At 43.9% G+C, this 27,441-nt stretch overlaps 2 protein-coding genes across 11 annotated transcripts in view; one reads left to right on the forward strand and one right to left on the reverse strand.

The window, feature by feature from the left end:
* The first annotated feature begins 672 nt into the window (after positions 1-672).
* Hipk3 (homeodomain interacting protein kinase 3) overlaps positions 673-27,441 on the forward strand; it is a 108,995-nt gene continuing 82,226 nt past the window's right edge. For 2 of the 10 annotated variants that reach the window (XM_050146920.1, XM_050146921.1), the window contains exons 1-2: positions 9,567-9,758; positions 22,250-22,448. In XM_050146920.1, the coding sequence (XP_050002877.1) occupies positions 22,337-22,448 (112 nt within the window). In that variant the 5' untranslated portion in view covers positions 9,567-9,758; positions 22,250-22,336. Of the gene's footprint in view, positions 692-9,566; positions 9,759-10,055; positions 10,512-10,975; positions 11,010-22,249; positions 22,449-27,441 lie in introns of those variants that run through there. The other 8 variants (XM_050146922.1, XM_050146923.1, XM_050146929.1 and 5 more) reach the window with 7 other exon arrangements.
* LOC126504530 (basic salivary proline-rich protein 4-like) lies at positions 9,711-14,413 on the reverse strand. The gene is made up of 3 exons (XM_050146899.1): positions 14,405-14,413; positions 10,109-10,431; positions 9,711-10,005 (listed from the first exon to the last, which is right to left on the reverse strand). The coding sequence occupies exons 1-3, from the start codon at positions 14,411-14,413 to the stop codon at positions 9,711-9,713; spliced, it is 627 nt and encodes a 208-aa protein (XP_050002856.1).

Here is a 27,441-nt window from a genome sequence, read left to right on the forward strand (position 1 = left end):
TTATTTTAATGTGTGTGTCTGTGTGTGTGTGTGTGTCTGTGTGTACGTACAAGTGCCATGGCACACATGTGGAAGTCAGAGGGCAGCTTGTTGGTTCTTTCCTCCATCACGAGAGTCCCAGGCAACTAGGCTGTCAGGTTTGCAGAAAGCGCCTCTCAGTCACGTCCCAGGCTCTATCCTGGATGCCTTAAGAGCAGAGCTGTTTCCACAGATCATCCACTACACTTCAGCTGCACTGGCCCTGTGGGACCAGCTCCTTGTCTCCAACCCCTAGAAGAGCTGCATTGGCATGTGAAGGCTAGGTCATGAAGTATAAGGACTCGTTCCTGAGTGCCTGGCATTTTTGCCATCCCAGAAGACTCCACGTTCGCGGACAGGGTTTTGTTGCGGTCTTGGCTTGTTGTCATTGTTACAAGGCTATGCATGACTGAACTTGCCTTTTCTGTTAGTGAGCACAGCTTGTCCGGGTTGGTCCCAGTGTACTTCCTCGTATGTTCCACTGTGGCACCTGAGCTCCAAGGGAATGCATGGGGCACTTACCTGGAGACGGACGGGCAGGCAGTATTGAATATAGAGCAATGGGCTACTTCCCAGGCTAGATGTAAAGAGACGAGAAGAAATTTGGGATGAAGCAGAGTTCCTACTTTGGGATTCCAGAAAGTTATCATGATCTATCAGTGGGATGTGTGAGGTAAGAGGGTAGGACCTGTGTGGCCTTAGGTCAGTGATGACCCTGGTGTGAGCTTCTTCTACTCTCCCTCAACTGAATCTCTGTTTTCTCTTCCATAAATGAAGACAGGATAGCAGGGGCGTGGGCCGCTTTTCAGCATGCATTATTTCATAGCTTCTGATTTGTTGTGACTGATCCTCGCTGTGTAGACCAGGCTAGCCTAAGACTTAATCTTTCTATGTCATCTACCAAGTTCTAGGATTACAGGCCGGTGCCACCACCACCCATCTCTCCATCTGTGTCTCAGTCTGTCTGTCTATCTGAGACAGAGTCTTATGTAGTCCAGGCTGGCTATGAACTCACAGTTTCTGGGGATCTGAACTCAGGTCCTCATGCATATGAGGCAAGTATTTTATTCCCTAAGCCTTCTTCCCAGGCCTACACCAAAAACTGTGTGTGTGTGTGTGTGTGTGTTTGTGTGTGTGTGTGTGCATGTACATGCTACTGAGCGCATGTAGCAGTTAGAGGACCGCTGAGCAGTGATGGAGATTTCAGACATGTGTACCATCTGGGCTTCCACCTCCTGTCTGAGAGGACTGTGAGCTCTACTGCCCTTTTCCAGTCTGTTGGTCTTGCTTTTGGTTTTATACTAAGGCTTCTCTGGAGCATTGTCCTTTCCACATTAGCCCTTCCAGAGGGGGATTATAATGTTCTTTATGAGTGCATACCTTTCTCTTTGTGTGTGTCATGTATACGTGTGTGTAGGTACACTTACTGTGTGGTGCTCCTGGAGGCTCAAAGTTAATATCAACATCAGGGATATCTTCCTCAATTGCTTTCTACCACATTACTTTAAAGATGTCATCTGTCTATTTATTTGTCTGTTATGTGGTGTGCACACCACAGCACTCCTGGGGACTCTGAGGACAACTTTCAGGGGTAGGATTTCCCCTTCCACCACATGAGACCCAGGAATCACCCTCAGGCCCATGGGGTTTGGTAGCAGGCACCTTACCCACTGAGCCATCTTATTGGCCCCACCTTATGGACTGAATTATTTGGAACATATTTTTAGCAGATCACTAGCTTTCACCATCATAAAAGTTAAGAATGTCACGAAACCATCTGATACCTCTCGTAGAGACGGCACACACACCACACCTGTAATCCCAACAATTTAGAGGCAAAGGCAAGGGGATCACTGCAAGTTCAAGGCCTGGTCTGTATATTAAGGACCAGGCAGCCAAGGCTACCTTGGGAGACCCTGGCTCCAAAAAACTTTGCAATCTGAGCCATACAGCAGAGTTTCCCTGCTTTTCCATGACCCATTCACCTGCCGTCCCGGTAACATGTTTGTTAATGCATTGATCTATGACTGTCTTTTCGTTCTGTGTTCATGAGGTCAAGCTTCATGGTGGAACATGCCATCTTTCTGGACAACCTGAATTCGTGTTCCTAGACCCTGGTCACTCTTAGCTTAGAAACAACCAATCAATCAAACAAATTAAAACACCCTTCAAAGTGAAGTCTGAATTTGCTTCTCAAGTTTATTTGACGTCTGAGAATTGGAGTGAGGGTGAAGCTGGGGTGTAAGTCAGGGGCAGAGCTCTTGCCTAGCATGCAGCAGGCGCTAAGAGGGAGCCCTCCGCTCCCTGCCAGAACCACAGACACACACAAACAAATAAACATGGACACAAAAGAAAAGCCAGGAGGAGGCAGAGGCAGGAAGAGCTCTTCAAGTCCGAGGCTACCTTAGTCTAGCTCTAGGGCAGCTAGGGCTACATAGAGAGTTTGTTTCAAACACAAAACAAACAGGAAGGACAAACACTACCGGAAGTCTGGACAGAGAACAGTGTAGAAGGTGTGGGTGTGGGCTGGGCTGTCCTCTAGATGAGCTGATGCAGTGGGCAGTGGAGTCACTCAAAAGGAAAGGGACATTTGAGCAAAGCCTATGTGAACAATGATTGTTCAAGGATTCTCAGGATCCGTTACCCAGGGAGACACCTTTGTCACGTAGGGGGGAATGCGAGTGCTCTTCCTGTTTTAGAGGAGGAAGTGGGGAGATTCATAAGGACTGCAGGAAACCTTTGGCAAAGAGTGGTTATTAGACTCCATCTTTTAAAAAAAATGATGAAGGGGCCAGTGGGATGGTTTATCTGGTGAAGGTGCTTGCTGGCAAGCCTGAGACCTCAGTTCAATTCCTGGAACCCGTGTGTAGAATCAGAGAAGTGACTCCCACAAGCTGTCCTCTTACCTACACGCACGCACACACATGCACACGTACACACAGGCACACTGAAAAAGTAATAAAACATTTTTTAGATGAAAGAGTTAAGTGAAAGAGTTATAATCATCATAAGAATTCTAAATTCCCAGAGGTAAGGTGATGATGCTATAGTACTTATTATTATTCCAGGCTGTGTACCCAAAATAATAAACACTGCACTTTATGGGTAATTTCAGGACTTTTCAAGAATGAATTTCATTTTATAGGGTTTTTCTTTTCGCTGTACTACCTAACCTCCATATTAAAATGAGATTATGGGGCTGGAGAGCCGGCTCATTAGTTAAGAGCGCTGGCTGCTCTTCTAGAGGACGGGACCTGCATTCAATTCCAGCACCCACAGGGCAGCTCACCAACGTGTATAATTTCAGCTCCAGGGAATCTAACACCTTCAAACAGACATACATGGAGGCAAAACACCAATACGCAGAGAATAAAAATAAATGATTCATTAAAATGAGATTATGAATGTCCGTATTAATGTGGTTCCATTTTTTTTTGCATGTATCTCTGTATGTTGTGTGGGGATGGGAACAGTGTGTTTGCTGTTTGCATGTATAGGAGTTCACCAGAATGAGTGTGGAGAAGCTGACCCTGGGTGTGGAGAAGCTGACCCTGGGTGTGGAGAAGCTGACCCTGGGTGTCTTCCCCAGTCTCCTGTACATTGAGGCAGGATCCCTTCCTTGAACTCAGAGCCCTCTGATTCTGATCATCTAGCTAGCCCTCCTGCCATGGGAGACGCGATCTTCCCCTTCTTGTTGGGATTACAGTCAGACTTCCTGGTCTACCCAGCATTTTCAGGGGTGATGAAGCCCCAACTCTGGACCTGTCTTGGGCAAGCACTATCTGATGAACCATCTCCCCATCTTCCTAACATCACACTACGTTCACCTTTGTTAATTAGTGAAACTGGGTTTTGTTTAGAGACCGGGGCTCACTGCACTCCCCTGGTTGGCCTGGAACTCACAGAGACCACCTGCCTGGGTTTTCCAAATTCTGGGATTAAAGGCGTGTGTCGTTAGACCTGGCTGCTTGTTTTTCTGTCTTTGATGATTTTTTTATTGGGTTGCCAGTGCAGGCCTTGACCTTGCACCCTTCTTGCTTCATCCTCAGAGTGCCTGGGACTATACACCAGTGCCATTATACCCAGCTTAAAAAAAAGGGAAACCAACCACTTTTATTTATTTGTACGTCTTTTGGGGAGAGGGAGGAACACATTCCAAGGTTCACAGTAGGGGTTTTCTTCTCCCGTCATTTGGATTCTGGTGTAGAACTCAGACGGTCAGGCCACGCCTTTAATCCCAGCACTTGGGAAGCAGAGACTGGTGGATCTCTGTGAGTTCAAGGCCAGCCTGGTCCACAAGAGCTAGTTCCAGGACAGGATCCAAAAAGCTACGGAGAAACCCTGTCTCAAAACAAAACAAAACAAAACACCCCCAAAAAAGGGACGGTTAGGCTTGGCAGCAAGTTTCTTTACCCACTGAGCCATTCTACCTGCCTTCTCTCTCTCTCTCTCTCTCTCTCTCTCTCTCTCTCTCTCTCTTCTTCCTTCCTTTCTTTCTTTCTTTCTTTCTTTCTTTCTTTCTTTCTTTCTTTCTTTTTAATATGAGAAGCAGAACTTTGGGCTGCAAAGAGGTTATCTGGTGGGCTTTTTAGTTATTCAAATATGGGCTTGAGCAGTCAGTTTTGAATGGGTTTTCCATCCCAGTCGCCCCTCCCTGAAGCCCAGATAAACAAAACTGGTCTCCAGGAAGAAGGTAGATTATTTGCATTAGGAAGCCAGGACCTCCTGCGAGGAGGAGAAATAAGTCCCTAGATGAAGCTTTTTTCCTTGATCTGTAGTTAAGGGAGCTCATTGGTTAACTTGGCACACTCTGCCCCTTCTACCCCTCTCGGAAAAAAGGGACCAAAGGGTCTGAGGTGGAGGAAGCAACCGCGAAACTCAAAGCTGAACTTCCTTGAGGAAGATGGCCGTGGGTGGGTTGGTGACTCAGGTTCTGACAGAGTTCCAAGGTTTTTCTGGAAACTGCGCTGCTTTGAATAGAAGCATTAGCATGGTGTGCCCAGGCTGTGCGAGGTCATTTGTGACTGACACCTGTGTGCAGTTCAGCTGGGATGGATACAAGCAGGGTGCAAGGAGCACCGGCCTCAGCTGGACTGAGAACCACTGGAGGCAGAGTGCCACCGAGAGAAACGACCAGGCTTCAGACCTGGCGAGTGGGTGGTGGCCAAGGACTGGGACAGCTTCTTTCTACTTACATAGCAAATCTAGTCTTTCGTTTTATAAATATTTATTGAGTTCCTATTCTAGACTTCGGGGGATCAAACAACTAGCAAATGACAAAGACGAAAAAAAAAGTCTTTGTGGAGGAAGACAGAAAATGTACATGAGCCAGCTAACATAGCTGGTCTTTGGGAGAGACAGAAAGAACTTGAGCTCTGCTGGGCCTGGTGCACCTGTGGTGGAAGCTACTGGGGTTGCTGAGAGAGGGGGTTCGCAAGTTCAAGGCCCGAGAGACCACGTCACAGCATAAAAACAAGAAGAGGGACTGGGGTATTGCTCTTGGCAGAACAGTGCTTTGTGCTAGGTTCAGTTCCAGTACTGGGGGAAGAGTCAAGACTGTGGATTGAAAGGGTGAGGGGGTACTTGGAGGGGCACCCGAGGAAGAAATGGCTGGAAGGACGGGAGTCAGGAGACACAAAGTAGACACGGTTTCAGGGGCTTCCGTCCTATGGAGGTTTAAGGACAGGAGTCAGGAGACAAAAGCAGACAAGGTTTCAAGGGCTTCCGTCCTGTAAAGGGTTTAAGGCTCCAGTTCAGGCTAATGTGGCTTTGGCTTTTAAATGTGATAGAGATGGACAGCAACTGGAAGGAAAATTTGAGTAAGTAGAAAACAATGGATTCCACTGGGGATTCTTCCCCCCAAAGGTTGTAGTGGCTGCTCTGATCACACTCTCCCCTCCCCAATCCCTTCACTAGCTTCCTTTGCCCTGGGATAAGGTCCTGAGCCCAGCCTGGCTCCACCTTCCTCTGCTTTCCCCTGCCTTCCTCCATTCCAAGCTCTGAGTTCTTGTTCTCTGCTGCTTCCTCCTAGATGCCTTTGCATAGATGCCTCAGATTTTTCTTTCCTTCCTTCCTGTATTCCCTCTCTCCCTCCCTCTCCTTTCTTCCTCTCTCCCATTCCTTTCCTCCCTCCCTCCCTCCCTCCCTCCCTCCCTCCCTCCCTCCCTCCCTCCCTCCCTCCCTCCCTCCCTCCTTCCCTCCCTCCCTCTTTCCCTCCTTTCCTTCCTTTCCTTTCTCTCCTTTTATCTTTTGAAATTTGAAATAAGGTCTCCTGGAAGTGGGGCTGTGGTGGTATGTCTTTCATCCCAGCATTTGGGAGGCAGAGGGCTAGTTTAGTCTCTAGAGTGAGTTCCAGGACAGTCAGGGACACACAGTGAAACCCTGTCTTGAAAAACCAGAAAAATAAAACCCAAAAACCAAACAAACCAAAAAAACTCCCTAGTTCTGGGCCTACAGGTGGGTATCATCCCATTATCCCGTTTTGTTATCTGCAGAGCTGGGATTGACCCCAGTGCTTTGGGTATGCTGGGCCGACACCACCCTACCAACTGAGCTATATGCCAGGCTTTCTCTCTCCTGTGTGTGCGCGCATGTGTAGGTGTGTGCATGCACATGTGTGTATGTGTGTGTATGTATGTGTGTGCGTGTGTGTATAGATGTGTAGTCCTGTATGTAGATGGAGGCCTGAGGCTGAGAAGCCAGTAGTTTTCATTGCTTTCCACCTCGGTCATTGGCAGCCTCTCACTGGTGACTAGACAGGCTGGTCAGAGGTCCCAGGGACCCCCCCCCTTTCTTCCCCGTCATTGGGCTTGCTGAAGCTGGCTTTTTATGAGACTGCTGGGGATTGAATCTAAGCCCTTAATTTTAGGACTCCCTAGACCTTTGAAAAACTTTTCTGAGCCTGCTCACACGAAGTGGCTCAGGTTGGCTTTGAACTCGTTCTGTAGCCCAGGCAGGTGTGACCTTGAGGTCTTCCTGCTTCTGTCTATTGAGATCAAAGGCCTGAACCACCAGGTCAGAAGTAGTCTGTATTTAAAAATGATCCCACGCTATGAGAGGATAATGAGTCTTCTTTCACTCGAATATATTTGAGAGTAGGGTGTATGGCTGTCAGGTCTACAGTGGCTAGGAGCTCACTATGTAGCCCACGCTGGTCTTGGACTCTGGACAATCACCTCCTGCTCAGGCTCTGGAGTTCTAGCATTATAGGAGTGAGACACTACATCCTGTTTTTAATTTTAAATGAACTTAACAAAAAACTGCTACTTGACAGTTTTGAAAGATTATCTGTATGTTCCAGTTCAGAATGGATTTGAGGGAAGGAGAACACGGATGTTAGGTTAGGAGACAGCAGGTTAATGAGGAGGAGGGCTTGCACTAGTGTTTACTTGTTTAGCAAGCGTTATTAGAAAGCTTCTAAATTAGATACCATATTTAGCCATTGGCAAGGCAATGGTTAAAAGAAAAAGTGACAGAAATCCTTTCTGGAATTCATAGGAAAGAGGGTGGGGCAAACCACCCAGCTGAGGGGGGAAGTCCTCAGCTCCAGCCTCTTCACAAGTGTAGCAACCACAAAAACAAGGGAAGTCTTCCATAGGAGGTTACAGATATGCTAGCAAAAGTTCTGAAAATTCAGTTCTAATGGAATATTTTCTTTGAGAGATTTCTCTAGTATTGCCACTTTTTTGTATTGATTGTACAGTTTTTTTTAAAATTTTTTATTATTGCCTTAAAAAATACAAAGTAAATGCTAAGGAAAAAAAGCAATGGCTCTGCCGCCGGCCTGTTTTTGTCTGTAGACGATAACCTTGAACCCCATTCTCTTGCCTCTATCTTCCCAACGCAGGTATTCCAGGCTTGCCTTGCCATTCCCATTTCTTGCGCATGCCTTTTCTAAAATCAGACATTGTTTTTTTTCTACTTTGACTTTTCACTGAGAATCCTCTGCCTTGAAGAAAACACCCACCCATCATGGAAGAAGCATTATGGGTGGCCTTGAGGCATGCTAACCCCTTTCACTTTTGAAGACTTTCTACACAATCCTCTTCTGTTTGAAAGGCAGTAGGCTATAAAGGTGTAATATGCACACAGTACCTACACCCCCTTTACCCTGCCCTAGATGCTGCAACAGAAAATGTGTGTGGAGAAAAACATCAGCAGGAAGCTCAAGGGAAGAAAGCAAAGGGCACTTCCATTAGAGAGAGAAAGGTGCTTGGGTTGCGGTAACGTTACATATTTGTTCAGAACAAAAGGAACCAGGCAAAACAGGTTGTAAACATAGGTTGCAGAATGCTGGGTTGCTTCAAAAGGTTAGCTGAGTTGCTTCCTGGGGCGGGGGTGGGGATGGGGTGGGGGTGGGGGAATAGACGAGGAGAGAAGGGGTGGAGACTAAGGCTTTGCTCTATAACCTTGCTCACGTCACCGAAACTTGTTTAAACCCTTGTCTTAGCATGAGTTTGGACTATGCATCAGTAAGATTCTTTCATCTCAAATTCCATGGTTCTATGATTACGTGGGTGGAAATGGACCATTCTGTCGATTTCCTAGTTTCCAAGAGCGAAGAAACTAGCTTGGGTGTGGAACTAACTCGATGGAGAATTATCATCTTAGAGGTGGGCAGCTTCCCAACCACCGTGGTGGTGCGCCTGGGAAACTTCCAACAGACCTTCCCTCATTCTTTGACACGGTGTGACAAGTCTCCTGTTGTCTTGGAATGGGGGAGCGGGAAGGACCTATTTTAGACCGAGACGGTTCATGTGGCTAACCATTTTCACTTCTCGTTGTTTTTAAACTCCTAAAATGCCAAGAGACAGATTCTAAAGGGGTGGGAAGGGACATTAGCATGGGGCGACCTGGAAAGGCCTGTAAAATCCTGCTTCCGCGTCTGAACCGCTTCTTTGGATATTGGGATCGTCCCCTGAAAGTGTATTTTTGGCAGAGTGGGAGCCGAGTCAGGCTCAGAACTGCAGAGGAGGGCTGACGGAAGCTATTCCTGCTGGAGGGGTGGCGTGAGAGCTCGGGGTAGGATCTGCGCGGGCCGCCGGGCGGGCAGCGAGCGTCAAGGGCGCGGCCGCGGGCGGACCCCGGGGAGGGGCTTCGCGGAGGCGCCGCGGCCCTAGGCGAGCGGGGCCGCCCGGGCTCGGCGCGCAACGCGGCCGAGCGGGCGGTGGCGCTGCGGAGGCGGCGGCCGAGGCCGGCGGGCGTGGAGGAGGGGCCCGAGATCGGGGCGGGCGGCCCGCGGCAGCTGCCCGGGTGACGACTGCCGGCAGCGCGGCGCCCAGAGGAGTCCAAGCCGCAGGCCCCCGGCGTCGCGGCCTCGCGAGCGGCTCTCCTCGTCCTTGTCTCAACCTCGCTCGGCGCTGGGGACATGGGCCCTCGCCGCCGCGGGGCCCGCATCCCGAGCTGCCCGTAGGCCCCAGTGGCCCGCCGGCTTGTCACCGCCCCTCTCCCCCTGTCGAGCCGTCCCCACCCCAGGTCCCCGGGAAGGAAGATGAGGGAAACGGGCCCGGCGATCGGCAGCCAGAGCAGCAGCAGCAGCGGTCGGGGGAGGGTGTTTCGCCGTTTCCTCTCAGCCGCCAGGACAAGATGGCAGCGGCCGCCGAGAGGGGCTGAGCCCCGGCTGGGTGGCGCCGCCTGCTGAAGCGCTTGGCTCCGGGTCCCCGCACGGCCCCCGCGACCCATCCCGGACATGCTCAGGGCTGCGGCCGCCCGAAGCGGGGAGAGCGCGGGCCTCTAGGAAGGTAAGGGAGCCGGGCGAGGGCGGGGAGCTCGGCGGCGGCGACGCGGGGCCTCGGGGCCGGGGGAGGGGGGGAGCCCTCGGGGCGCCGCTGCTCCGTTTCCGCCCGGTTGACGACGGCCGTCCCGGGCGGTTCCCGAAGCCGGCGCCACGCCAGGCCCGAGGCGGCCGGACGCGGGGACCGCGCGTGCTCTTCGCGCGCTTGGCGCAGCCTCCGGGAAGCCGCCCTGGCCGCGCCGGGCGGTCTGGGCCTCCCCCACCCCCCGCCCTCAAGCCGAGGTTGCGCAACGGCTCTTCCCAGCAACCGAAGTTTTGTTTGGTCCCCCGGGGGGCCCCCCGGTTGGGCTCCGCGGCTTTAGGCCGTCACGACGGAGACCTCGTTCCTTTTCATTGATGGGAGCGAACACCGCGGTGCACGCACGCTGCCGGAGCGCCCAGCCCCGTGGCTGCGCCCCGGAGGCTTGGGGGCCCTGGCACCGGCGTCGCGGGGCGGCGGGGTTGGAGGGTGTCAACTCCGGGGACGTGCGTGCGTGTGATTGTTGGGGAGGAGAAATGTGATCCGCGGCTCCGCGTCCCCAGCGGCGGCGGGAGGAAGGCGTGGCGGCCGCGCGGCGGGGCTGTTGCCGGCTTCTCTCGTTACGGCGGCGGCGGCGGCGGCCCTCTTCCCTTCCTTCGCGCTGGGGGAGAGCTCAGCGGAAAGGACTCGGGACCAGAATGTCTGTTTTCCTGTCTGGGGGGAGACGGCTCTTGTAAAATGGTACGTGGATCTCGGGGGGAAGCCTGTTGTTTCCCATTCTCCCCGGCGCTGGAGGGATCGCGCCGAAGGGTGTGTGCGTAAATTACCGTGGACCTGTTACAGAGCAGTCACAACACGTTCGGTCCTTGAACCGTGTTTTCACAACCTCTGGCTGGCCTGCTAGGGAATTTATTTTTCCACCTGTCAGTTCGCTGCTTATAAGGAGCTTCAATTAGCAGCAGCAGCAGCAGCAGCAGCAGCAGCAGCAGCAGCAGCAGCGGGGTTTTTTCTTTTCTTTTTTTTCTTTCAGGTTTCAGATTAGGGCCCAGTTTACAGGGAAAACTCAGGGTTTTACCGTCAACTTTGTTTTGATGTCTTTCTGGTACAGGGCTGGAAAAGTTAGCTGAAGAACCAGTCTTCGTTTCTATGTACCTCCGAGTTGTTTAGAGATCTGCTGATTTTTATTTTTCTGTTTTCTATTTTAGGTTTCTGCTGTAAACTACAGCCTCTGAAGTGTAGGTACTTCAAACAATTTCACTTAATTTTAAGATTTTAATTGCTGGGTGCTTGAAAATTTTTAAAGAGTTTTTTTTTTCCTCTGACCAGATTATGAAAACATTTCTAGGTCTGTTTTTTTTTTTTATTTTTTGCTATTGTTTACCAAGAAAAATATTTTAATGCTTCAGCCTCATTTACTATATCAGAAACTGGGCAAGTCTCGCCATATGTTTGATAAGTCTAGATTCTGCTTAGGTTTGCAAGTGCAGTGCTAATTTTACACAATGAGCAACGATAAGGGTTAGGTCATGATTAAGCTTCAGTATTTTAAGTAAACAAAATATGACTGACCTTAATTTTTTTTTGTATTGATTCTTCTGTCTTCATGTTACTTACCATTAATTGAAATTTAACCAAACAACCCACATTCTTTTTTTTAAACCAACAAGGTATTTCTTGGTATATTTATGATTGCATTCATAAAGCATAGGGAACTTTATTTCATTTGTGAAATTTAGTGTTTAATCTGTGTCAGTTTATTTCTCTTGAGTTATTTTGACTATTTTTAATTTGTTATAGTAGAGATACGTAGGCATGTCTGACTTTCCAGTGTTGGTTATTTCATTGTGTTTTGGGGAGAATTTCCTAGTATAGGTAGTACATTCACAAAGAAAAGTATTTCGGAGGATAGATGGAGGGGAAAGCACCACCTGTTTAAACAGGTAAGATGAGCTCGAAGTCTAGAACAGAACTGGCCATTAAATGTTTTAAATTTATATTTGGACATTGCTGACTACAGTAGCTGAACATACGAATTAGGCAAGCAGATCATAACATGGTGAGACAGTTCTTAGCATTTTGTCGTAATGCGTTTTCCATTGAACTAGTCATTATCTTGTTTATAAACCAGCCATTGGCTTCTGGGCATGGGGTTTTCAGAGTCTCATCAAAGTAGATGGTTGCTATGAGATAATTCTTGTAAACGTGCTTGAGAAGAGGCTGAAGATTATACTCTGTTAATTTTTTGGATGGTCTGTCATAGGATACCATAAAGTAGGTTGCAAATTACAGAGGTTGGCTGCTGTAGCAAGCATAGCACTTGACACATAGATGTATGTTTAATGGCGGTGCTGTAGGCTTGCTTCCCTGCAACTTCAAAAGGCATTAGCTGTCAAACGATCTTCCTGATTGAATTTTTGTTTTTAAATATTTGCTGCATGAACACTGGAGGCATATGGAAAAGAGGAAGGAGGAAAATGTCAACCTTACAATGTGGAATTGTTAATAAAATATAATTCATGCATATTCATTTAAATGAAATAATTACGTCTATGTTGCAATGATTTACTTCATTAACTTTTTTTTTTTTTTTTTTTTTTTTTTTTTTTTTTTTTTGTTTTTTCGAGACAGGGTTTCTCTGTGTAGCTTTGGAGTCTGTCCTGGGACTTGCTCTATAGACCAGGCAGGCCTGGAACTCACAGAGATCCATTCACCTCTGCCTCCTGAGTGCTGGGATTAAAGGCATATGCCACCACTGCCGGGCCTCCCTTATTAACTCCTGAAGTTAACTTTGTTTCTTTGAGGTCGAGGAGTTAGCCTCCCAATAGTTTTCATTGTAGCCGATTATCCAGTATGATAAAGCAGATGAAAATTGACCTGTTGGTTGATTCAGGGGCATAGAAACATTGTTTCCATGTCAGCTTCTCCTGGGCTTGGATGGGAAAAGATGTCATGACAGTGCTTTAAGGCTGTTCCAAGAACTTGGAAATTCTCTATTTAAAAACAAAACAAAACAAGCAAAAAAAAAAAAAAAAAAAAAAAAAACCAACAACAACCCAAAAAACCGCCTTCCGCAAATTGTTGTGCTTTGATTATTAGAACACACAGGCTAATTTGATACATGCTTATATTATTGCTGCCAAAGTAAACATTCCTGCTGTAAAATTTGTGGGTTGCAGCTGTCCTGGTTTCTTAATGTCCAGAGTTCAGGCTTAGTGTTGCTTAAGTTGGAACCTACTTCTGAAGAGGGACTACAAGAGCTTTGTTAGAAGGAGGAATCGGTGTTTGTTTAAAAGTACGGCCCCTCCTCCACTTTAACTAGGATGTAGTATTATTTCTCTCTGTGGGAAAAAGGAACTTTCTCAGCAGACTTCTGTCAGAACCAGCAACGTTTGAATGTGATGAAATTATAAGGTGAAAGGAATTATACTAAATGTCCTTACTGGTTTTAGACTCATCTATTTAAAAGTAATAATCTTCCCTAGTACCTTTAAAAGGTTATAACTTGAAGAAGAATACGTTTTTGGAGCAGAAGTTTTGAGCTACGTTAGGTTATTTATGTTATTCTTTTTGGTTTTTCCAGACAGGCGTTCTCTGTGTATCCCTTACTGACCTGGGACTTGCTCAAAATCAGAGTTGGCTGGCCTCAAAATCAGAGTTCTGCCTGCCTGTGCCTCCTCAGCGCTGGGATTAAAGGTGTACACCACCATTGGCTTATTTATTAAATTTTTAGCAGAGTCCTGTGTGGTCAACTTAAAGAGGTTGTTAATTGCTTTCTGGTTGGCCTGGTTTCAGTCAGAATAGTATGGGGAAAGCAACAGTAGAGTGCTTCTGTACAGCTCTGCTCTAGTTGTTCTGTTAGATCTCAGTCACCTGTAAGACCGAGGTAGACTGGACACAGTAAGGAGGTGTATGTTATACATATATTGTATTTAAGTATTGGTCAAAGTAGGTGTTGAGTTTCTTAGGAGACCAGAGGCCCTCTCATTTGATACTTGCTGTCACTAAACAAAGGTCACATAGTTGCCTCTATGCTGAGACACCAGGGTGGGTGCTGGAGACCTAGGAGCTACTCATGTCTAAGTGAAAAGAGCCAGAAGCATGCTGATAATGTCCAAATGATATTGCTAGGGCTACTTTGTCTTAGCAGATTTACTTCATCTTCATTTTGTGTTTTGAACTAGGGTCTTATGTACTCAGGCTGGCAGTGAACTCTTGATTTTCTACTGCTCAGGTAATACCAGGAGGTCTGGCTAGTTTAAAATCCAAACCAAACCAAAGTAATAACAAAACAGCACAAACACAAACTAGTATAAAAATTCATTAGTTCTGAGATTACAGTTATTTAAGCCCTTTAAAAAGTTTCACATTACAGGCTTCTCTGAAATCGAACGGGCAAAGAGCATTGAGTTTAATGTGCTAATTATAATTAGAGTTTGGCCTACAGGATTTATATTTTGTTTTAAAAGATTCTTAAAAAGAAATGTCAAGGTACATATGAAACTCTATAAATCTTGTTTTTTTCAGATTAAATTAAAAGCCGGGCTTCTGATACCGTCACACAGTCCACTTCCTAAGGCAGACAGACATGCATTTATTTATATCTGTCTATCCTGGGAGTGAGCCCAAGATCTCACATTCAGCATGTTGTCTATAACTGAGTTGTACCCCTAGTTTAATCATCTGTTTTTATTTATATAAATTTTATTATTTTATTTTCTGTGTATTGTGCACTACTTGTGTGCCTGGTGCTTGTAGAGGCCAGGATAGGGGCATAGAATCCTCTGGAACTGGAGTTATGTATGGTTATGAGCCACCATGTGGTTGCTAGGAGTTATACCTGGGTCCTCTGGAAGAACACCCAATGCTTTAGCTGCTGAGCCACCTCTCCAACCTACCTCCTGTTTTTGTATGGAGCAGGGTCTCACTGTTTTTCCGCTCAGGTGGGCCTTGAACTCTAATCCCCGTGCTTCTGTGTCCCTGGTGCCGGGATTACCAGTGCTAGCATACTTGACCTCTTGTCAGAGACTCCTCTAGTCCAGGCCGACCTCAAACTTGTGTTCCCTTCTCTTTCCACCTCAGCACTCTACCCAGCTTAAGCATTTCTTTCACTTGTTTTTCTTTTCTTCCTTTCTTCCTCCCTCCCTCTCTTTCCTTTCCCTCCCTCCCTCCCTCCCTCCCTCCCTCCCTCCCTCCCTCCCTCTTTCTCTCTCTTCCTCTTTCCCTTCCTAAGGGAACTCACTAAGTAGACCAGGCTAGCCTCAAACTCAAAGAGATCTACCTGCCTTTGCTTCCACTGCACTCAGCTTCTTTTTTTTCAAATGGCTAGATTTCCAGGTTCATTTTTACTTTGTGTTTTCTTTGATCTTATCCTTTAAAAAAATGGAGTGTGTGTATGTGCGTGTGTGTGTGTGTGTGTGTGTGTATGTATGTATGTATGCACACGTGCACACGTATACCTACATGTATTGGCATGTGTTTGCCATAGCACATGTGTGGTGGTCAGTGGATAACCTTTAAAAGGTTGTACTTCAATCACAAGATCCTATAGTCAAGCTCAGGTCTTCATGCTCCTCCCTTCCCCCACTCTTTAATAAGCAAAACCAAAAGGATTATCATTTTTAAAAACGGTGATTTAGCATAGGGGAGAATAATAAAAGGAAGTGTATTACTCATTTGAGCTATAACTTTTTTTGTTTGGGCAAAGATTTAAGTTGTCGAGGACTGATTTTTTTTTAAATCATTCTTTTGACCATTTACAATTATTAGGCAATCATAAAATATTTTTATAATATACATAAGAAAAACCACATTTAGATGAGCAACAAATATAACAGCAGGTGATAGAATTTAGTGTTTATAAATGAAACCATCAATAGCAGTCAGAGAAGAAATACAAGCTGTGTTTAAAAACTGAAGCCATGCGTTTCATTATTTCCAAATCACAAGAAGGTATTGGACTTTTAAAGGTAACATGGCCTACTATTTCAGTCATCTCAAAACACTTCTAGAAACTGGAGGACTGATTTTTGTTTTGTTTTGCTTTTAGAGACAAAGTTCTCTGTGTAACCTTAGCTGTCCTAGAACTCCCAGGCTGGTCTCGAACTCACAGAGATCCTCCTGCCTCTGCCTCTGAGTGCTGTGATTAAAGGCGTGTACCACCACTGCCTGATCATTTCTTCTAATTAATTAAAAAAATTAGTTTGAAGTCAGACTGGTCTACATAGTTCCAGGACAGCCAGAACTACATAATGAGACCCTGTCTTGAAAAAAAAAATTAAATTTTGTTTTATGTATATAAATCTTTTGCCTGCATGTATGTAAGTTGTGTACCTGGTGTCTGCAGAGTCCAGAAGAGGGTGTTGGATTCCCCTGAACTGGAGTTAAAGTTTGTGAGATGCCACATGAGTGTTGGTAACAACCTAGGTCTTCTGCAAGGATGGCAAGTACTCTTAATTGCTGAGCCATCTCTCCAGCCCCAAAGACTGATTTTTAGTGTAATTCTTGGTTATACTGAATGTCAAGGGTTGCTATGGTTAGTCACATGTATTTCCCCTCCTCCTAGTAATTTTATGCTGGAGAGCATTTTCCACTTTGAAAAATTTGATGCATATGATGAGAGTTGCATTAATCAAATTAGGCTGGGGATGTATCTCCATTGGTAAAGTGCTGCCTAGCATCCATGAGACGCTGTCAGTAGTTCATCATACCAGAACACAGTAGTACATGCCTGAAATTCCAGCAGCAGCAGAGGTGGAGGCTAGAGGATCAGAAGTTGCACATTGTCCTCAGGTACACAGTGAGTGAGTTCAAAGCCAGCGTGGGCTATGAAAAAGAATGACATCTGTAGAATATGTGTCATTTAACCTTTAGTTTTATTATTTTTATGTAGTTTATTATAAATAGTATTTGATTACATAAAGATTGCCAAGAAAATTTTCTGAAGGTTTGATAGAAAATACAAAACCTATCTATATTTAAAATGCTTATAATTTTTTTCTCTCCTTTTTCCTCTCTCTCTCTCTTTCTGTCAGGATAGAACTGTAGTTCAGAGTATCCTAAAATTTGCTGTATAACTGAGGCTAGCTTTGAACTTATGGTCATTATCTTGCCTCAGTTTATAAGTGCTGATATATTCTAGGTATGGGCTACCAAACCTGGCTAACTTGAGATTCCTTAATACCTTCATACTTGGTTGGGTTCATAATTTTTTACAAGCTATTTTAGAGCTTTTATGAACAAAATAATAAACTTTGAAGCATTTGCAGGTAGTTAATTTGCTTACAAAATGTTTTCTAGTTTTGTATGTTTCTATTATGTTCTGTTTTGTTTTCCTTTTTTGAGACAGGGTTTCTCTGTGTAACCCTGGCTGTCCTGGAACTTCTCTGTAGACAGGCTGGCTTTGAACTCAGAGGTTTGTTTTCCTCTGCGTCCCTAGTCCTGGGATTAAAGCATATGCCACCACCACCCAGCTATTATGTGCTGTTTAATAAGACAGTCTTGTAGTTTGGTAAAGCATATGGCTGTAGATATACAATGCTACAGTTTAAATACTTAATAGGTTAGAGTGATAACATTGAAAGTTGGGTATTGTGTTCAAGACATTACTTCCAAAGTATAATTTAAAATAATTCTGAGAGCTTTAAATGTATAATTAATTGAGATTAAATAGAGTGTAATGACAAAATTGCAAAGAAAATGACAGGTTATACAGCTGTAGAGCCAGAAGCCATGATGCTATTCATCACTGCTTCTTTTATAGTGTAGGCTGGCTTGAACTTTGTTTTTTCCTTCCTTCCTTCCTTCCTTCCTTCCTTCCTTCCTTCCTTCCTTCCTTCCTTCCTTCCTTCCTTCCTTCCTTTTCTTTCTTTTTTTTCTGAGACAATGTGTCTCTTCATAGCCCTGGATATTCTGGAACTCTCTTTGTAGATCAGGCAGTCCTAGAACTCACAAAAGATCCATTTGCTTCTGCCTTCTGAGTGCTGGAATTAAAGATGTGCACTCTTATGCTTGGCTTCATTTGAAAAAAGAAAAAGTGTGTGTGTGTGTGTGTGTGTGTGTGTTTGAGACAGGGTGTCTATCTATAGTCTTGGCTGTCCTAGAACTCACTGTGTAGGTTAATCTGCCCTAGAACTCACAGACATCCACCTGCCTCTGCCTCCTGAGGACTGGGATTAAAGGTGTGCTGTCCTGTGCCCAGTTATGTTACACCCTTTAAAACATATTTTTACTAATTCTTTGAGACTTTCATACTCTTTTCCTTGAGACGTGTCTCACCATTTGATTCTGGCTGACCTGGAGGAACTCACTGTTTAGATCAGACTAGCTTAAGACTTTTGCTTCTTGCCACCCCTCACTGTTCCCCCCGTGTCCCACCATGCCTGGCCAGACCATGTATTTTGATATTTTGATGATGTTTATCCTCTGTATTTCCTTTAAGTCATTCCAGATCCATCCCTACTTTCCTGTTCCCGCCAACTTCATGCCTTTTTTTTCCTCATCAGGTCTAAACCGTATATGCCTGAGTATGGAGCATAATATTCTTAAAACAACATGAAAAAAAAAAACATACTTTTGTGTCAATTCTAGCCAGTTTTGGTAGAAATAGTATAAATATTAGTTGTAAATATAAAATCAAAAAATAATTATTCCAAGTCCCAAAATAATTGGGTTTGTAATCTCTTTAGTCTATTTTAATTGCTTTTTTGGGGGGTAGCCGAATTATAAATTTTGAGTATAGAAAAATGAAATATTGTTATAGCTGGTAAAATATTTTACATGTTTGGTTGTCAACTGTATTCTCCATCTGGTATCATCATTTCTCCTGCTTAAAAAAATTATAGCTGGGTATGGTACCTCAAATCTTTAATCTCTTTAATCCCAGCATGTAGAAGGCACAAATATTTAATCCCAGCATGCGGGAGGCTGAGGCAAGTGAGCTCTCCTGGCCTATGCAGTTCCAGGCCAGCCGGGGCTACAGGGTGAGACCTGTCTTCAAAAATTAAAACCAAGAAAAAACACAGAAAATCCTCATTATTTATTTACCTACTTATTGTGTGTGGTGGTGGTGGGAGGCAGATGTTCATACCAAGGCTCATGGGTGGAGGGCAGGGGATAGTTTCCTGGAGTCTTTCAGTTCTGGGGATTGAGCTCAGGTTGTGAAAACTTTAAATCTGGGGGCTGGAGAGATGGCACAGTGGTTAAGAGCATAGGCTGCTTTCCAGAGGACCCAGATTCAATTTTCATCACCTACATGGCAGCTCACAACTGTCTGTAACTCCAGGGGATCTACATCCTCACACAGACATATACAGCAGGCACAATGCCAGTGCATATGAAATAAAGTAAGTAAGTAACAAAAACTTGAAATCTAAAAAAGCTTATTTTTGGTGGTGGTTTTAGTAAAATTTGTGCAGTTGTTCTTTCCAAGATATTATCATGCCCCCTCTCTGGATATATGCTAAGGAAAGGATATCAGGTACTTTATAATTCTAACAAGTGGGGAAGACAGTCCAATAAGTTATACATGCAGAAAGTAGGCTGCTACCCTGTTACTTAAAGTAATAGGACTAAGGCTCAGGGTTCATTGAAAAGGGGATGGGAAGAATGGAAGAGTCAGCCACATTGGGGGTTGGTTGTGGAGCCCTGCCTCCTGGGTATGGTCTGACTGTTGTGCTTTTTTCAGAACAAATTTTTTAATTAAGACTCTTTGTTAGTGTGTTTATGTGTGTGTCTGCCACATGTGGGTGGGCACAAGAGGGCATCGTTTCTCCTGGAGCTGGGTTTTCAAGTGGTTAGGAGCTGTCTGAAGTGGGTACTGGAAACTGCACTTTTAACTGCTGAGCCATCTCCAGCCCCGTGGCTGCTGAACTCCCGAGCTCAGATCAGCTGTGATATTTTCTCATGGTCTGTACAAGATTGGACCTGTCAACATCGTGTCATGTGAAGGAAAGGGGCTCTTGGCTCTACTTCTCCCTGCAGATTTACATGCAGTTGATGGTTGATGGGAAGGAGGGCCATGTGCATCAGTTGTGTGGTCACCGGTGAGATGCCTGTGCTCTGCACAAGCTCACACGGCTCCTGTAAACACTAGTGTGAAGTTCAGACTAGTGAAGCAAAAGAGGAAAAAGGGCGATTAGTGGGAATGAGGGGAATGGGAGAGGGTAAGGGTTATGTGAGTATGATCACAATATGTAATGTATGTGATGAGACCCATTGTTATATATAGTATATTCTAATAAACAATGAAAACTGTCCCATAAAAGGACTAAACCAGTATGCCAGGATTTACATGTACTTTGATTGAATAAATGGACATTAAAATGACTAAGAAAATCTGATTGTATTATAATTTTTTTTTTTACTTTTTTTAGCTTTATTTTTCTTTTCTTTCTTTTTTTTTTTTTTTTTTCCAAGACAGGGTTTCTCTGTGGTTTTGGAGCCTGTCCTGGCACTAGCTCTTGTAGACCAGGCTGGTCTCGAACTCACAGAGGATCCGCCTGCCTCTGCCTCCTGAGTGCTGGGATTAAAGGCGTGCCCCACCACCGCCCGGCATGTTTTATAATTTTATAGTAATTGAAAAACTTAGACGTTTACATTGAAGTTTAACCTTTTCCAAGGGTGTTTGTCTTTCATGATTTTATAGTAAAATACTGGACTGCGTGTTCACACAGAAGCAGAGGTCAGCGGTTGATGTGAGATATGTCTCTCTAGTCTTCCCCCTTTTTTTAAAAAATAGTTTTTTGGTGATTCTTTTGGGGACAAACTAAGAAGTACAAAAGTTTTGTGTGTACTTAGCTTTGCAAATGAATTTCTTTAGCTACTTATTCAGACAGCTCCTAACTGCTTGAAAACCCAGTTCCAGGAGAAATGATGCCCTATTCTCATCCCCACCCATGTGTGGCAGACACACACATAAACACATGAGCAAAAAGTTCACTGGTAGATATTAATGAAGACAATCATTTGAACTGAAGCTTTATGAACTGATTTTTTTCCCCTTGAGATAGGGTTTCATTATGTAGCCCTGGGTGTCCTGGAATTCCCTATGTAGACCAGGCTGGCCTCTAACTCACAGAGAAACTCACCTGCCTCTACCTCCCGAGTGGTGGGTTTAAAAGTGTGTGCCACTATGCCCAGGTTTATGAACTAAATTTTGATATTTAATTTTAAGTTTACTTCAAGAAAGTACTAGGTAAACCTTATCTTGAGCCAATCAGTCTCTCTTTCCTTTTTTTGCATTTATTTATTTATTTATTTATTTATTTATTTATTTATTTATTTATTATTTTTGTTTTCACATCCAGGTCACAGCTTCCCCTCTCTCCTCTCCTTTCAGACCCCAACTCTCTCCATCCTCTCCTCCTCCTCTTCCATTTCTCTTCAGAAAAGGACAGGCCTCCCCCATGGATATCAGACTGTAGTAAAACTAGGCACCTCTTTTTCTATGAAGGTTGTACAAGGCAAAGCAGCAGGAGGAAAGGGTCCCAAAAGCAGGCAAGCAACAGAGTAAGAGACAGCTCCTGCTCCCACTGTTAGGACTCCCACAAGTCCAAACTACACAATTGTCACAATGTGCAGAGGGGCAGAGGGCCTTGGTCAGTCCCACGCCAGTTCTGTGAGCCCCTGTGAATCCAGGGTAGTGGATTCTGTGTTTTTTTTTTTGGTGGTAGTCCCCAAGGTTTGCCTAATGTTTGGCTGTGGGTTTCTGCATCTGTTTCTATCAGTTGCTAGGTGAAGTATCTGTAATACTCTGATGACATGGGCTAGGCACCTATCCATGAGTATAGCAGAATATCATTAGGAAACATTTGGTTGACTTTTTTTTCTTTTACCACACGTGTTTGGTTCTTTCCTAGGTCTCTGGCCTATCTTGCCTTTGGTACCAATCAGTAATTCTGATGTTTATCTTTGATAATTTAAGAGAACTTTGGGAAATTACCTGTTCTAGTAAGAGTAGCCCCCCCTTTAGACTGATTTGGATTGTTAGGGTGATTTCTAGCACCTTTGAAATGTCCAGCAGGTCATTTTCCATTCCAAAAGTTGGAGTGTTTTGCTAAGTCAGACCAGGCTTGTTATTTAATACGGAGATTGTGTATAGTCAACACATTCTCTAGATGCCTTCTCCACAGTACTGCTGGAAAATACCCAAGACTTCAGAATTTTCAGATAAAATGTTCTGTCGGCACCTCAGATAATAGACCCCGTTTATGAAGCTTTATACGTGTGGTTCAGATACGTGCAAATGTTTATGTAAAGTGCTTCAGTGTAATTTACTGACAAAATACTGGTCCAAAGACCACACAAAGTAGTGCAGGATTTTAATTGTGACAATGTTCTGTTCACATTAACAGCTGATTTTCTATTTCAAAGAAGACACATGTTTGTCCTTTATAAATATGTACAGAGAACGTAACAGCGGCCAAGTTGACTAGGCGCTGCTATGCAGTTCCATTCTCCAAGTTCACTTATGTCTCCTACAGACTCCTTAAGAAAAAATGTCGGAACCAGGTGGTGGTGGCACACTTCTTTAATCCCAGTACTCCAAAGGCAGAGGCAGGTGGATCTCTATGAGTTCAAGGACAGCCTGGTCTACAGAGCGAGTTCCAGGACAGCCAAAGCTACACAATGAGATCTGTCTTAAAAATAAAAAAAACCTAAAACTAAACAAAGCAAAAATCGGTAAGATAATGTCTTTTACTTTTAAATAAAGAGATTAATGTTTACTATTTATCAATACTTTATTTTATTTTTAAAACCCAAAATAGGCTAATAAGGCCTGGTAGGCCAGGCATGGTAACATTTAGTCCAGTGTTCAGTAGGCTACTAGGTGAACAGAGTTAAGAGTTCTACTGGGCTTCACAGTGGAGAAAGCAAAAACCAAGCAAAGGCTGGCCAGTGCCCCTCAGGACTTGACTGTGAGTTTGGGATTTTATGTGCTTTACAGTTCATACAGTGAATGGCCTGAACACAAGTGATTTTTCTGCTACTGCTGCAAGTAACATCCAGATGTATAAGGAAGTTACAAGAATGTTACAGAATTCCTGTCTCTTTCATCTAGAATTCTCAAATAATATTTCATTTTCCCCCTTTAAAGGCACTTAAAAATATTTACATGTTCTTATGAATTTGTGTGTGTCTGAATATATGTGTGCACATGTGTACAGTGCCCATGGAGTCCTAAAGAGAGTATTAGGTCTTCTGGAATATTATAGATGGTGTGAGCTGTCCCGTGGGTATCTGGAACCAAACTGGGGTCTTCTGCAAGAGCAGCAGGTGCTCTTACCTGCTGAGCCGTCTCTCTAGCTCCAGTGCCATGTTGTTTTGTGTTAGGAACTTGAACATCCACTGAAAGTGTGCATCCCTGGTAGCCTGCACCCAGCTCCTTTGGATCCTAAGGATGTTAGAGCTTTGTCTTAATTAAAGGATACTTTATAATAGATGATGCACCATTTGCCACAGCATTATCCATTTTAGTTCTTTCTGTTCTTAGTATAACTTAAACACCCCTCCTCTCTTTTTTCTTTTTGGTGTTTCGAGACAGGGTTTCTCCATGTAGCCTAGCTGTCTTGGAACTATCTCTGTAGACCATTCTGGCTTTGAACTCAGATCTACCTGCCTCTGTCTGCCAAGTGCTGGAATTAGAGGTGTGAGCCACCACCTGCAGCTGAACATCCCCCATTTTTAACACTTGAAATAATTGCTGTGCATTTCCAAACCAGTTTTATCTATTATGAATTTGTGTGTGTGTGTATGTGTGTGTGTGTGTGTGGTACACAAATATATGGTCATTGTATTATAAGCCACATTGTTTTTTTTCTTTCTTTCTAGTGTTAAGTGCCATATCCAGGGCCTTGAACTGCCTAGGAAACACTCTAAGCACTGAGCTAAGACCCTTAACCCTAAGAATCACATTTGTGTTGTATACTTAGTATTGTATGAGTAAACTGCAGTACCCAGTCAATTAGAGTATCTCAGAATTCATTACTGTATGGAGCAATGAAAAGAGCGTTATTCAGTCTACTTCTTTGGAGGGCTTGTGAGCATCTGTCTATGTAGGGCACACGCCTGGAGAAGTGCTGCTCTGCAGCGTGCTTGTCTTTGGCTTTGCTGTCTAAAGTAACTGCACTTGGGGGGAGGGGAGAAAAAAAAAGAAAAAAAAAGAAAGTAACTACACTTTTTTTTTTTTAAACCAGCATTTACAATTATTCTTGTTCTGCTTTTTGGTAGTCTCATGACTGTATAATGGCTTCTGACTGTGGGTTTTATATTTCCCTTATCGTCAGTGAGGTTGGAATTTTTAAAAATACTTTAATGTGCATTGGTGCAAGGGTTTCAGATCTCCTGGAACTGTGTTAACAGGCAGTTGTGAGCTGCCATGTGAGTGCTGGGAATTGGACCCAGGTCCTCTGGAAGAGCAGCCACTGCTCCTAACTGCTGAGCCATCTCTAGCCTCTGGAGTTTTTTTTTAAATGTCCTTGGCTTGCATTTCCTTACTTGTGACTTACTATCATATATCATTTGCCTAGTTTTTTTCTATTGAGTTTTGCCAACAGTATGACTAGATCTTTTGTCAGTAATGTGCATTGAAAATATCTTCTGTGTTGATGGCTTATTTTATTTCTGCTATCATTGGATGAATAAAAGTTGTATTTTGTGGGGGCGGGGGCAGATTTCTCTGTGGTCCTGGCTGGTCTTGAACTCACAGAGATCCACCTACCTCTTCCTCCTGAGTGCTGGGATTAAAGGCTTTTGCCACCATACACAGCAAAGTTGTAAATTTTAATAAAGTAAAATATATGTTTTATATATTTTTAATTGATTTTTATTGAGCTCTATATTTTTCTCTGCCCCCCTTTCTGCCTCTCCCCTCCCCTTTAAATCCTCCCCCAAGGTCCCCATGCTCCCAATTTACTCAGGAGATCTTGTCTTTTTCTACTTCTCATGTAGATTAGATCTGTGTAAATCTCTCTTAGTGTCCTCATTGTTGTCTAAGTTCTCTGGAATTGTAGTTTGTAGGCTGGTTTTCTTAGCTTTATGTTTAAAAACCACATATGAGTGACTACATGTGATAATTGTCTCTCTGTGTCTGGGTTACCTCACTCAAAATAATGTTTTCTAGCTCCATCCATTTTTCTGCAAAATTCAAGATGTTATTTTTTTCTGCTGTGTAGTACTCCATTGTGTAAATGTACCATTTTCCTTATCCATTCTTCAGTCGAGGGGCATTTAGGTTGTTTCCAGATTTTGGCTATGACAAACAAAGCTGCTATGAACATAGTTGAGCATATGTCCTTGTGGCACAATTGAGCATCCTTTGGATATATACCCCAAAATGGTATTACTGGTCCCTGAGGAAGGTTGTTTCCTAATTTTCTGAGAAATCACCACACTGACATCCAAAGCGGCTGTACCAGCTTGCATTCCCACCAGCAATGCAGAAGTGTTTTCTTTACCCCACAACCTCTCCAGCGTTAAGTTGTCATCAGTGTTTTTGATCTTGGCCATTCTTACAGGTGTAAGATGGAATCTCAGAGTTGTTTTGATTTGCATTTGTCTGATGACTAAGGATGTTGAGCATTTCCTTAAGTGTCTTTCAGGCATTTTAGATTCCTCTGTTGAGAGTTCTCTGTTTAGTTCTGTACTCCATTTTTTTTTTTTTAAATTGGGTTATATGTTCTTTTGATGACTAATTTCTTGAGTTCTTTGTGGAGTTAGTGAAGATCTTTTCCCATTCTGTAGGCTGTTGTTTTGTCTTGTGGACTGTGTCCTTTGCTTTACAGAAGCTTTTTGGTTTCAAGAGGTCCCATTTATTAATTGTTTCTCTCAGTGTCTGTGCTACTGGGGTTATATTTAGGAAGTGGTTTCCTGTGCCAATGAGTTCAAGTGTATTTCCCACTTTCTCTTCTGTAAGGTTCAGTTTGGTTGGCTTTATGTTGAGGTCTTTGACCCATTTGGACTTGAATTTTATACATGGTGATAGATATGAGTCTGTTTTCATTCTTCTACATGTTGATATCCAGTTATGCCAGCACCATTTGTTAAATATGCTTTCTTTTTCCCTTTGATATTTGATGCTTCTTTGTCAAAAATCAGCTGTTCAAAGGAGTGTGGATTAATATCTGGGTCTTCTATTCGGTTCCATGAGTCCTCCTGTCTGTTCTTATGCCAATACCAGGCTGTTTTCAGTACTGTAGCTCTGTAGTAGGGTTTGAAGTCAGGGATTGTGATGCCTCTAGAAGTTTTTTTATTGTACAGGATTGTTTTGGCTATCCTGGGTTCTTTGCTTTTCCATATGAAGTTGATTATTGTCTTCTCCAGATCTGTGAAGAATTTTGATGGGATTTTGATGGGGATTGCATTTGTATGTTTTATATATTTTTCATATAGCCTAGTGTTGGTGGAGACTGCTTGTTTGTTCCTGGCTACCCAGACCACAAAATAATTACACAGAAATTATATTATTTAAATTATGGACTGCTTGGCCAATCACTTAAGCGTGTTGCTAGCTAGCTCTTTTATCTTTGGTTAACCCATTTCTATTAATCTGTGTATTGCCACGTGGTTGTGGTTTACCTGTCTGTCCCCGACAGCGGCTACATGGCTTCTCCCAACTTCTTTCTTCCACCATTCAGTTTGCCCTGCCAAGCTCTATTCTGCCCTATCACAGGCCAAAACAGCTTCTTTATTCATTAACCAATAAAAGCAGCACATATACAAAGACTTCACACCCGCCTAGGCTAGCTTGGATGGAGCTAGTGTGATAGCCAAGGATGACATTAACTCTGTCCTGCTCTCACCTGGAGAGTACCAGGGCTTATAAGATGTACCACCACACCCAACCGAGTAAAGTCCACTTTCATAATATATACTTTTTATATCTTTGGTTTTCTTTTAAAGGTTTAAAGGTTGATGATTAATTTATTAAAATTGTAGCACATACTTTAAACTGAAAGGGGTAAAAATCTAAGTCTGTGTGGGCACTTATGTACACCCGAAGCGTTGAGACATTTAGAACCTCAGGTTTCTTTTGGTCTTTAGTCGTTGGAGTAGAAAGGAGGGAATATTTAAAATATGTGAGTCCTGTTGTAAGGTATTCCTCTTGTAGGAATTCTGTGCTTTTTTTGGTGTGAGATGCAGCGAAGGGCAAATGCAGCATTATGAAAGTCTCAGCTAAGGCACAGCGTTCATTCTGGGATTTTGGTATGGGGAATCATTAACTGGAGACAGCTAGATTGTTTCTCTTCCCTTCATGAAGAACTTCCTCTTAATGTGGTATAAGCCATCCTGAGCTACGTGGTGAGATTCTGTCTCAAAACCCAAAACAGAGAGGACAGTGTCCTCTGAGCTACCTCAAACCCCAAACCAAGCTAACCAAAAATAACGACATGCTCTTTCTAACTTGCTAACGTCCTTATTTTGTTTTGTCTTTTCTTTTTCTTTTGGATGGTGTAGGTGAGAAGGATAACACTGAGCTGAAACAGTTGTTCAGTTCTGTCTGTAGAAGACACAAAGCAGCTCGTGGCAGCAAGTAACTTTCCATTTTAAATCTGCCTGTCTACTATAGCCCAGCCTGGCCTCTGACTGACTGCGTAGCAGAAGATGACCTTGAACTCCTGGTTCTCTAAAGGCTGAGATTATGGGCATGTGCAGTCACACCATTTTTTTTTTGGGG

Source organism: Alexandromys fortis, unplaced genomic scaffold, assembly GCF_014885135.2.
Source record: "Alexandromys fortis isolate MF-2015 unplaced genomic scaffold, M_Fortis_MF-2015_v1.1 scaffold_12, whole genome shotgun sequence".
Lineage (NCBI taxonomy): Eukaryota > Metazoa > Chordata > Mammalia > Rodentia > Cricetidae > Alexandromys > Alexandromys fortis.

Bases quoted from the DNA above. Each gene is read 5' to 3' on its own strand.
- LOC126504530 (XM_050146899.1), bottom strand. The intron at 10,006-10,108 runs GCCGCGGAGCCC...GGGGTGGGGGAG, and splicing joins CTCCGTCGTGACGGCCTAAA to GCCCAGACCGCCCGGCGCGG.